At 38.6% G+C, this 12,536-nt stretch overlaps 1 protein-coding gene across 3 annotated transcripts in view; it reads left to right on the top strand.

The window, feature by feature from the left end:
- Positions 1-12,536, top strand: part of SLC44A5 (solute carrier family 44 member 5) — a gene marked incomplete at its 3' end in the record, with an annotated part of 257,122 nt that overhangs the window by 183,499 nt on the left and 61,087 nt on the right. For all 3 annotated transcript variants that reach the window (XM_081145142.1, XM_081145140.1, XM_081145141.1), the window contains one exon: positions 1,818-1,891. In XM_081145142.1, coding sequence (XP_081001268.1) covers positions 1,818-1,891 — 74 coding nt within the window. The remainder of the gene's footprint in view (positions 1-1,817; positions 1,892-12,536) is intronic.

The following is a 12,536-nucleotide window of genomic DNA, read 5'->3' as shown; positions in this document are numbered from 1 at the left end:
CTATTTCCCTCTGCATGATGTTCTCCAGATCCCTCCATGCTGTCCCAAAGGGTAAGATTTCTTTCTTTTTTACAGCTGAGTAGTAGTCCATTGTGTAAATGTACCACAGCTTTTTTATCCACTCCTCTACTTGGGCTGCTTCCAAATCTTGGCTATTGTAAATAATGAGATTTTTGCTTTCAACGGTTGTTAACCAAAGAAAACTAGAGCTCTCTTTTCTTCTCTTTTTATTATTATTCCAAATGGATTTTAAAATTCCTGGGTTGACATTGGATTTAAACAAGTGATAGTTTGTGTCTGCATTGGCCATGATTAACTTTCTCTGTGACAGGTGCGTTTCCTATTGCGAGGTAGGAGGGATGTGTGTGTGTGGCGTTTAAGATGTGGCTAATTTGAATCTTCACAAAAAACTGTAATCATATTAACATAACTACTAAATAAAAAAGGTCTGGCATTAAGACCTAGATATTTGCCTGCCTCTGTAACTACTTCTCTCTCTTGGACCTTAGGTAAGTCAACTCACGTTACTACCACAAACAAACTAACGGTATTCTTAGAATATTCGCAGGGAAAGCTGTGAAGGTAAAACAGGGTTTAATCAATGTAAGGTATCACTGTGTCTGTTACTGTGCAATTATTATTCATTATTATTACTACCACCACTAAAAATAGTGTGCAACTTCCACCTGCTTGTGCTAAATGATTAGAGCATTTTTTTTTTTGCCCTGAAGAGCAAGTTTTTGCTATGAAAATTCTCATGTGCAACTTTTAATCCTGTCAAATAGGTTGATTTTTTTTCTTTGCTAATAGATTCTTCATTAAGTTTCAAATAGAGAATGGTTGTATTGTTTCCCACTTTTAAGACATAGCTTTTACCTGCCAGACAGCTTAGAAGCTGAACAAGCTATAACATTGAGAATAGGAAACACTTTCATTGAAAACCTTGAGTGTCTCTGCTGGATCCTGGCTTGACTTGTGACCGTAGCAAGTCACTGCACCTCTTTGAGCCACATTTTCTCTAAACCTAATTTAATGATATCGAGCTGATAGGAGAGCTGGGAAATTTACAGTTCTGAGTTATCAGAATAGTTGCAACTCCACTTGCCATAGAAAGTTTATGTAGTTAGCCTTTATTTAATTAACAGTACCCTTAAAGTGAGTATATAGAAAGAAAATAGAGAAAGGAAGGAAAAGAAAACAGCTGATTTTTTAACATATAGGGTGTCCCCCAAAATGTATATACACTTTAACAGCTGATAGCCATTAAATGAAAATGAATTTTAATAAACACTTCCTTTATAATTTCTGAAAGTATATGTGTACATTCTTGGGGGAATACCCTGTATATACGCCATGTGTGTGGAGGGGCATGAAGAGAAAAGTCATAAAATCAAATAGTTTAAATTACAATTTCAAATAAAAAGTTGTTACTCAATGTTGGTATACTCTCAACCCTAAAAAAAAATTTTACAAATAAAAACTAAGAAAGAATAAACACTAAGAATTCTGGGGAGCCTCTTAGTCATGGAATTAGGACCCCTTTATTGCTGCTTTGATTGCAGAAATACATGTGATCTGCCTTTCAGAATTATTCGATATAAAATGGCATATCATTATATTTTGTTCAGAAAACAAGAAGTCACCTTGGATCCCCCTTTTTTTTAAAGTTTCTTTTTTAAATTTTATCTTTACTGTTGAAAGTATTACAGCTGCCCTCTTTTTCCCCTCATGGACCCCTGCGCCACCACACCCCCCTCCCAGGCCTTCACCGCTCTGTTTGGAACCCCTTTTAATTCTGACTTCTTTTTTGTCTTTAGGAGTTGTACGGATGTTCTGTGCTGCATGGTCTTCATAGTGTTCATTACTGGCTACATTTTTTTAGGACTTATAGGTGAGTAAATACAGGTATAGAAGATATTTAACGTTCGCTAATGGAATAACTAAGTCAATGTCACACTTTTTAACACTAATCATTTTTCCCCAAAGCCATCTTTTTATTGATGGTTGTCTTTTCTTGGGGGGAATGCGGCTCACCAGGACTCACAGGGTAGCAGGCGCAATGAAAAATAAACACAAAGTATTGTATTCCAAGGAAAGCCCCAAATAGTTAAGTAAATACAGTATAAAGAAGGAAGAAAAAGCTTATGGTTTCTTCTTAATCATTCTTAGTTTTGAAATTCTATTAAGCTGCTAATTATGTTCATGTTACTGTTTACTGCTAAGAACTAGGACCTAGATCAGTTTAATTAATATATAAACTTTTTTAATAAGAAAGTTAAAGAGGAGCAATTATTAAGAATTTTACCAGAATGTGAGAGAATATGCGTAGGTTATATACAAATACTACCCCATTTTATACACAGGACTTGAGCATGGGTGGATTTTGGTCAGTTGGGGGTCCAGCAAGCAGTCCACCATGGATCTGGAGTGAGGACTGTGTAGTATGGAAACAGGAATAAAAAGGGGAGTCTGAGATGTAAAACAAAGTGAGAAAGATATTTAATGTAATTTCAGTCTTCTTTCAAAGAGAACTATTTTGTGATATGATGAAATAAATCTAAAGGTCATGTAGGGGAATAAAAAAGCAAAAAGCAAAAAGAATTTTATCAGATAATGCATTGACATGTAAGAAGTCCTGTTGTCTCTGAGTACCAGAAAGAGATCCTGTTGTTTATTGCTAGGTTAAAGAATTTTCTATGAAAGTGAAAATGAGGGGAAAAATACAGAGATTCTTTATTTGGATTTTTAAAAAGCTACCGAAGGAACTGGTATGAATATTTTCTGTTAAAGGGTTTTGGAATTGCATGTGAATCTATCAGATTCTCTCCCCCACTGCCTCCCCACCGTGAGACTCGAAGTCCTGTCCTTTAGATGTTGACCTAGGAAATTTTAATATATTATTATTAGGGTAGGAGCTATAGAAGATAATAGCTTCTAGCCCCAACAACTAATGCCTGCACCTAATGTGGATAGAATGTATTAGCAGAAAGAAGACTGGGCCTACCTAGGGAACAATGGAAAATACTCTTCCCTGTTTTTCAGCTTTATCTTCCAATAAGGGAAATTCTTAGAGAAAGGCAATTGAAAGTAATTTCCAGAAGATTATCTCAGTAATACCATGCAAAAACTACTCAGAATTGGAGAATTCAGAAAGTAAGGCAGGAAGATAAGGAGAGAGAAAGGACTGAAGGAGCACAAATCAGAAAACTAATGGACTCTAAGGCCTTTAGAAGATTCCTTTGGTATTTCTTTAAACTATTTTAACATCTAAATATCAATGTAGTTGTAGCACAATACACCATCCATAAATTGAGTGTTATAATAAAATGAATTTTCATATTGTACAACTAAAGGAATTTTAGTTTCTCTAACTGTAGAACACTTCTTTCTTGTTTATGTAATTTTTTTGTTTGTCTTTACTTTTTGCCATAGAATTGAGTTTTATTGCCTAAGAGAGAGAAGATTTGGAGTCAAGCAGATGTAGGGTTTTCTCAGATTATTTGGTAGACTTGGGCTAGTTTCTTAACCTCAGTTTTTTTTATCTGTCAAATATAGAAACACTATCTACTTTGCAAGGCTATTGTGAGAAGTAAATGAAATAATATTCAGCTACAACAATAATGCTACACAATAGTATTAGACAGTAGATTGCTTGCTACTGTGTGGTTGTGAATTTTAATAAATTGCTTTTAAATGTTACTTACTCTATTGTTTCTATGGCAACCCATAATATTGGTTATTATAGTTTGAATGCATATGGGAACTTCATAAGGATCTCAGACTGTGCCCAGAATCTTACGAGGTGTTATGGCATAATTGAGTAAGTCTCTGTTCCATATCTCAGAGCCAGTTGTTATAATCCACAGAGAAATTCCTTCTGTCCTTATGTGGAGCTGGGAAAGCCACTGCCACTCCCTGTCCTGTCAGACAGAAGAGGGAAGGGCTGGGAATGCTACCATCATTCCCCCTGGAGCAAGATAAGAAATTTACTTTTTTCTTTAAGATCTCCAGATTCAGTTTGAAAATGCCTTAACCCACAAGAGGAAATTAGAGGATATATGTTCCTCATGCAAAACTGTGTTCAATATTGGATTAATTTAGTGATTTTACCAAACTAATCCTGAGGCCACTGATGAAAATGAGTGGCTCACCAAATTCACTAAATATATATGCTTTCTTTACCTGAACTACAATAGCCTTACGAGCTTGTTTCTAAGATAAATTCAACTCTTTGGTTATGTCCAATGTTGGACTGAAAGAAGAATGAAGGAAAACGCTGGCAGGTGGGGGGGTTGGGGGGCAAGAGTGCGGGGTAGAGGAGGTCAGTGGGGGAAAAAGGGAACATCTCTAAGACGTTCAACAATAAAGATAAATTTTAAAAAAAGAAGAAGGGAGGAAAACGATTGGCAGAGGTTACCAGGAGTATGACAAATTTTTTCACACAAAGGAACACACACCTTTACCTGAGGAAAGATGACGCCAAGTCAGTTTCACTGATGGTATAGGTAGTTTGGCATCTTTGGCCATTTTGTTAGATCAGGACTTTCTTAGGCTTATCTTTCATCCCTGCTTTACCACAAGAGAGCTATGTTTCTCACAGATCCCACTGAGGAAAGCTGTTTTTGCCCTTTATGTGGAACATGGCCAGCTAGCAGGTGACAAAGGCACTTGACATTTGACTGATGAAAAGCATAACCTGGGTTCGTGTGGGGGAGGTGGAGTGTGGGTAAAAGGCAATCAAACCTCCTCGAAAGATCAAACTAACATTTATGATAATAGCCCTCTTTTATCCTACTTCACTGATAATTGCTATTCAATTATTTGCTAACTAGAGAAAAGAATAGGAATATTTCTTATGCAAATTGTCCCTTGCTATCCTTGTGCTAACATTATATATACAATAACAGCACTATTTTAACACTCAATAATTTTTTTTTCTTTTCAAATGGATTTCCAGTTGAGTGAGTCATTTCCTTGTTGTGTTTAATTAGGAAGCACTTGGAGTTAGGGTCTCAAGTTTGTTTTCATGGTTTTCAATTTTCCTTAGAATAATCATCACTATTAGTTGAGACAATAGGAACTTAACAAAAAAGTAAATTAATGAAAACTAGGTTAGAACTATGTCATCATGCTTTGAGCAGCCCAAGCCAGATGGAGAAGCCATGCGTAAGGGTCTTGGTCAACGGGCTCTGCTGAACTCCCAGGAATAGATAATTACTATCAGCCCCATAGGGCTTTCAGATGATTGAAGCCCCAGTCAACATCTGACTGCATGAGAGACCCCAAGGGGTCCAGCTGAGGCTTCCCCAATTCTCCCACTTTCAAACTCAATAGCAAAATAGAATGGCTGTATTAAGGCAGTAGATTGGGTTGGGGTGGGGAGTGCAGCAGCAATGGATAGGCAGAACACAATTTAGTGCCTGGATTAACAAAGCCTAAAACACGGCATGGTTTTGAAACCAGGTTCAGAAGCCCAATTGATTGTGAGGAGACTGTCGTGAGAGTTTAAAGCAAAGTGGGGAAAAATGCTATTGGAAGCAGGAGGGAAGGGCACCTTGCTACACAGTGGTGAAATATTTGGCACACTGTTGCCAATGGTAATGTGGGAAACAGGAAATGTGCCCAATGAATTCAGTGGAAAGCTATATCTACACCTAGACCTGACTGAGGTGAGGTGATGAGATCCAGACCTTGAGCCTGAGTCTGATGCTTTAATTGGATGAGACTTCTGTGGGAGGACCTTGGGAGAGTATCAATATATTTGATTGTGAAGGAAATGTAAAAAATTTGTTGTCACAGGTTGGACTATGGTAATGTTAACACATGCTACAAATTCTTTCCCATTCCTTCCATCGAAAGGTGAGGTGTGTGTCCCTTCCCTTGAATCTGGTGAGGCTTGGGATTGCTTCTCCAAAGGAGAAATGAACCAAGCCAAAGCAGACCAGGAAAGGGCCTTGACATGCAGGTCATTTATAGATCAGTATGAGGAATTAAAGAAAGGCCATCATGGGCGACTGCAAATAGAAGGGCTGAAAGTACCAAGTAAGGGAAGGAGTAAGTATACATAATTCAGTCTTAAATCCTTCATGAAATGAGGTAAAGAATAAACAAAATAGTTAAATTAGTAATCAAATGGCCAAACTTGACCCCATCATTTCTGGTATTAAAGTCAATGCTCATTGTCTTGGAGGTAATGATACAGTCACATGTCTACTTTTCCATTTATTGCTTAATTAAACCCAACATATTATTCTCTTCCCTGACCTAAATTGCCCCAAAACGCCAAGGAGGGAACAGTCTTATTTCCAGTTCTAGGTGGGGAGGGAGACCTTATAGTCTACCGGTGCACTGACATTCTAGTTGGTGCCATTTGGTATCATTTCTTTAGCTGATTGCTCATCAGGATCCTTCCACTACTGTAGTGGTTTCCTATACTAGGATCCAAGACTATGACTTTTTAAAGCTTTACACAAAGCTCGGCAAATGCTCCCCAAAGCGTGACTAATGTGAGTGTGCAGCCCCTAATGAATTCAGGGATCAGGCTAAAAGAGATTATCCTTAGGAGAGAAACCAACTCTGAAGAGCCTCATCTACACCTAGTCCTGACTTAGGAGAGGTGATGAGATCCAGACTCTGAGCCAGAGCCAGGCTTCTAGGTCCTGCTATTAAGCCAAGGTCCCAGCCCAGTCTCTGTCTTCATGGCAAGTTCCCTTTCGGGGTATTTATATTACATTTGGCCTAGTGACCTATCTCAGGGTCAGCCTGTTCTATCTTAAATTGAAATCTCAGAGAGAAAAGTGTGAGTTCTTACCCCTGCTTTCTCTTACAGCAAATTGGCTTTCCCCATCCCAAGGGACATGAGAATGGGAGAAACCACATTTTCATGAATGAGAGGTCTCTCAGGTGACCTTTTGAAGAGCAAAGATAAATTCCAAGGTGGCTTTTTTATTCTGTCTATCCAGAGAAGCAGTTAACAGTTTCTCTGACTAATAAGCAAATTAACATAATTTTAAAAATTATTTCATGCCTCACCAGTCATCCTGGTGGTATAGTTAGTGAGCTTGGTGTTCTGACCCTAATATTTACTGCAAGGGGAAGCCAGTGATGGAGAGTGACCATGATAGGGAGTCACACACTACACCTTGCTTTTAGTCTGCTTAGGAACTAACATGTTTTAGCAAAGTAAAATCATTTATTCCAATAAGAAAGTAAGACATTTAAAGAACTGTGGTTCCATTAGTCTTTGAATTGCTCTAGTAAACTTTATGAAAAACTTATTTTATTTATAAATAGCGAGAACAGTATTAAATGTCTTTTTGCCTCCTTTACAAACATATCATTGTTTACAAATTAAACTACATACCTACACTTCTTTTTGGTTTGAAGTCGTCACTTTAAAAAGCAAGCACTTCGTTTTGACTGTTACTGGACCAGATTTCTCTCAGCGTCAAGTGAGATTTTTACTGTTTGCTGTATCTTGCTGAATGCATGCATTCCAGATGATTTCAAGTGGAATCCTGCTGCATAAGAGTGACTGATTCGTGCTCAAGGACACGACCCTAAGCTCACCACTGGGTGGAAGAGGCCACCTGTGAAATGATAAACAACATTTTTCTTATCCAGGCAACCGGATGCAGGGCTGCCTTCAAAAATGCTTCCACAGCAGCAGTGTCATCAACACAGGTTTTCAGATTCGGTATCACGTGTCCTATTATCTGCTTCATTGCATTTGTAAATTGCTTGTGTTAAAAAGCCATAAGCACAATTTGGCAGGCCTGTTCCTCACATATTAAAACAGTTAAAATGTACCTTTAAGGGATACAAAATAATGATTTGAAAGCCAACATTCCCTACGAGCAAATGTTTTGGGAATGCCTTATGCCCAGAACAGATTTGCAGTTAATTTTTAAGTGTCAGTGCAAGCAGTTGGCCTAATCACATTTTCTCCTTGACAGAGGGCTTTTTAAGGGCTGCAACTTCTGACTCAACCGTAGAGCACAACAGGAACATGCTTTGCAAATGTTTGAAAATGAGAGATAATACTAGATAATAATGCTTGCTCCTGGTACTTCAGGAACATGCATTTCCTTGATATGAGTGAAAGGAAAATTTGCCTGAAATAAAGTTTTTACCCATCTCACACCCATCTTGGTTCATCTGCTATGAATTACCCAAATAGGAGTGTTTTACAAATTATTTCTTTTCTCGCTTTTCTTTCTCTTACACACACACACACACACACACACACACACACACACACACACACACACACACACACCAGATTCACCTAAAGTGGTCTTTTAAAGTTTTTCCTAAACCTTAGAGAAGTATTGGATAAGATGATCAGTGCTGATTGGTACTGACTGATGTGTAACTTTGTCATTTGACTCACCAATAACCCAGGCAGTTTAATTCTTGATCCTGTGCTCTTGACCACTATGCAGTCCTGCCTTTTATTTACTAAAGAAGATAAACAGGGATTCTTTAAGTAATGAAGGCCACTTGGGGGCGATGGGGACCAGAACCCCGTGATACCCTGCTAATGCTTTTCTCTTCCTCCTTCCACTCCTCCCACCCCCAATTCCACACAGAGTTGGCTTAAAACAGCAAGTGCCAGAAAGTGACACTAAGGGAGTAAGTGAAAAGCTGGCATTCTTTTGCAAGCAAAAATCATGAGCAATCTGATAGCTCCAGCTTGTTTGTGTGTTTGTTTACATTCAGTGGTTTTTTGCAAAATCAGCCTCTATTATGCACCCACTAAAGAGAGGAGCACGTTCTTTATGATAATCCACACCTACTAATAGAGGTTTGGTTTTTCCTTCAGTTAGTGCTTGTATTTATAGAGTAAATAAAATTATGTCAGGTAGATCTTTGGGGCTTTTTTTTTTGGCCAGGAAGATCTCAAAGGATTTCATGGATCTTTCAAAACAGGTGTGTTTACTAGCAGACACTACTGATAAATTCATGCAGCATTTTCAGATGTAATAAATTTCATCCATTTTTAGGAATGATGAGAGCTCTTCCTTCATATAAAGCCAGGGAGTGTTTGCCAGTTCTGGAGCTACAGTTAAGCAGATAAACACCAAGAGAGGTGATGCTGGATGTGTGTTTGAGTGACTTTGAGTTTTTGAAGGAAAACTTGAATAGGAAGGGAAGGACCTACCTGGACGAAGCCTTCTTCTGTGGATTGCACACCCGGCACTGACCACATCATCATGCTCAAACAATCTTCCTGTAGTTCATTGTAGAAAATAACCCAAGATACTGCCTCTCCATCTGTATCTGGAACTGTACTCCAGCCTGCGGGTGCATCACACTGGTTTTCTTTCCATCACCAGTACCCCCCCCCCCCCCCCGAAGCCTCTGTCCATGTGTCCCTCTGGTGGAAGCCTCCCTGGCCTCCATTCATGTTCCTGCATCACTTCTTCAAGGACATCACCCCTGACCTCCCTCACTTGGTCATTTGTCTCTAAGAATCTCTCTCTCTGTACCATGTATTGCTCCTTTGTAGTGCTTGTTAGAATTGTAACTTCATGTTTGTGCAATTAATTCATTAAGATTAATTACCCCCAAAAGACTATAGGCTTTAGGAGAGCAAGGACCTTTATATATATGCAGCATCTAGCATGATGCTGACACATAGTAGGCACTCAAAAAATATTTATAGAATGAATGAAGAAAAGAATGAATACATTCTGTTCTCATTATTTCCAGCTACTTTTTAACGTTAAAAAAACACATCTAACTTCTAATGTCAATAAAAACCTTGAACAGGTTGTTATAGTGTTAGACTAATTAGAACAACTGAAAAAAGAAGTTTATCAAAGTAATCAGCATAGAGTCAGCCTTGCTAATAAAGCAAAAAGATGTTGTAAAAAGCCTAATTTAGTTTCTTGGTTTATTTGATTGTCCATTTCCTTTTCATTCTATGTCCATTTTATATAAATCTGTTTTAAAAATATGTTTTGTTCCATCTTTTGTCTCCTACTCTGACGCCTTCTATTTCACAGACTCGAAAATTTAGAACGTGTATCTTTCTGCTCTCTTCTTGCTGGTCCATGTGGTAGTAAATTCTGACAAAAGAGAATCTGAAAACTTTATATCTCCAGTTACTTATTTGTTTGTTTTTAATAAAGTCCTATATGTCTTGCTGAATATAGCTAAAGTTCTACGCTTGAAAAGGCTATAGGCTGGGTAAAGATTTATCTCCCCCCATCTCTCTCTACCCTGCTCTGTCCCCTGAGAAACTGGCATATAATTTACAAGGATGACATCAACAGGTTCTCTTGTCCTGTGGCTTCTAATTTGGTTTGTTCAGTGAGAGGTACCAATGACAGATCGGAGGGTAGGAGAATGGGTTTGTGGAGTTTATTCCTCTGCCTCTCTTGCTGGTTCACTTCTCTACCTAAGGCTCCAAGTCCTGTCAGTCAGCCCTTTCCATCTGGCTCCTCTGTCTGGATACAGATAATTCCTTCTGCCCTTGCCCCTTCAGGCCTGAAAACGGCTCCCTATTGTGGCTAGCCTCTGCACCAACTCTTCTTTGTTTCCCAAAACTCTACCCATTCTTTTGTAAATATTTCTTTATTAAATGCTCTTTAATTATTCTTTGTGAGCACAACATGTGTTTCCTGCTATGACCCTGCTGTATTCTAGAAAATAGCAACCCAACCTTGCAAGGTATTGCTTCCTAGGTAGCACTTCAACTAGACCTTCCTACGGTATCTATGGTTCCATATGCCAGGCTACTTCGAGATGATTGGGATCAGATTGGCCATCCACTGCTGACAATGTGTCACAGAAGCAGTTTAGGAGCCAGGTCAGCCTTTTCAAGTAAAAGTGCATATTATCAAAACCCAGTCATAATCTTCATCCCTGTTGTCATGGTAACTTTTTCACAAAATCCTTGAACAAGTACTTTTCTATCTGATTAGTAAAATATACCTCTACAAAAGAGTTTCTAATAAGCTGCCATATGAGACATCAATATCTTCATATTCTGGGTTTATTTTGAGATCAGTCCTTCTAGTTATTTATCAAACTTCCTTGCCATTCATTGTCTAAAATTCTTCTTTTCCAGTTTACGATAATGTGGCAAAAAAGTTGGCCTCTGCTTATGAATAGATAAGTGATTCAGGTCATTTATTCTTCTAGTCAAAGTAGGTAACTGGAAAAATGTCTCCGGATCAGTGCCAACAGATCTTCCCTCGCCACCTGTAAATCCGGCTTAATTTTTTTCTTCGCAGTCAACTGATCATAGGGACCTCTTTATGCACCATAGGTACGTGTTAAGTGGTGCCTCAGGAGTCAGCACACTATTATTGTGAGCAACCTTCTCATGACAATTTCTCATGCCTTTGTGACCTTCACAAGCATTAAATGAATAGACCACTTCAACTTAATCACGGCGTGCTGCTGGGCACAGCCAACTTTTGGATTGATGGGTCAGGTAATAATCTAGTTCTTCATGGGCTTCTTATGTCATTGAGTGATTGATCATTCAGGGTCCAGGACATACTTCTCAAAACAACAGTTATTTGCTGAAAGAATAGGAATTTTCTCCAAAATCCTAGGGACCTCCAACTGTGATTCTCTAATAGGCATTTACCACAGGCCCCATACAGCATTCTGCCCTCTGATAGAGATTTTAAGCACCATTGAGTCCATTCTGCCGTATAGACCCAGTGGCAGAACTGCTTATATAGTATTATCTGAAAAGCATTTTGTTTCTCTGGGCCCTACTTAGATCTGGCAGGCAGTAAGTGTTGTGCTTCTTTCTTACTAGCAGCAAATGCAAGGTGCAGCAACTTACTATTTACTTTGGAGGAGATATCACTGCTGGGCTCCTCAGGTCTTTATTGGAAGACCACTGTATTTTGATGAGATTTTTTTCATCCATGAGCATACATGTTTTTCTAAGGTATCAAGATAACATGCTATCCAATGTTCTCCATATCTTATCTGCATGATGCCATCAATGTAAAGAATCCCTGTGGAGTAAGGATATTATCAAACGCTACAGACTAAATTGTGGCAAAGAGCTAGGAGGTCATGTAATGTTGAGGGAAGATAGTGAAGATGCAATACTCTCCCTTCCAGGTGAAAGCAAGTGCCCCTGGTGTTTTCTATTTATTGGGAATAGCAAAGCTTTTGTTAGATGAACTGCTGCATCCAAGGTGGCAGAGGCTGCTTTTATTTGTTTTAGTAAAGAGACTACAACTTAAACAGCAGCTAAAAGTAAGGTCATGGCTTGGTTAAGCTTAAGAGAATTCATTATTACTCTTCGGAAACCATATTCCCTCTGCACTGACCAACCCGCATGAGAATATAGTTCCCTTAGGGAGAATGTGTTCATTATGAAATAGTTATTATACTAACTATGAATGTGCTCATCTCTATTTCTTCAGAGTCTTTATGTGTCTATCACAGGGAAGGCCTAATGAATGAATGACTCAGTGAACAGGAGGAAGGTGATGAACAATTCAGTCTGAATGACTAGGAGCTTGACCATGTCCTAGACCAGTACTTTAAGATGATGC

Source organism: Miniopterus schreibersii, assembly GCF_964146895.1.
Source record: "Miniopterus schreibersii genome assembly, chromosome: 8".
Taxonomy (NCBI): Eukaryota; Metazoa; Chordata; class Mammalia; order Chiroptera; family Miniopteridae; genus Miniopterus; species Miniopterus schreibersii.
Note: the sequence above shows the minus strand (reverse complement) of the source record. Positions and strands in the feature narration are given on the sequence as shown.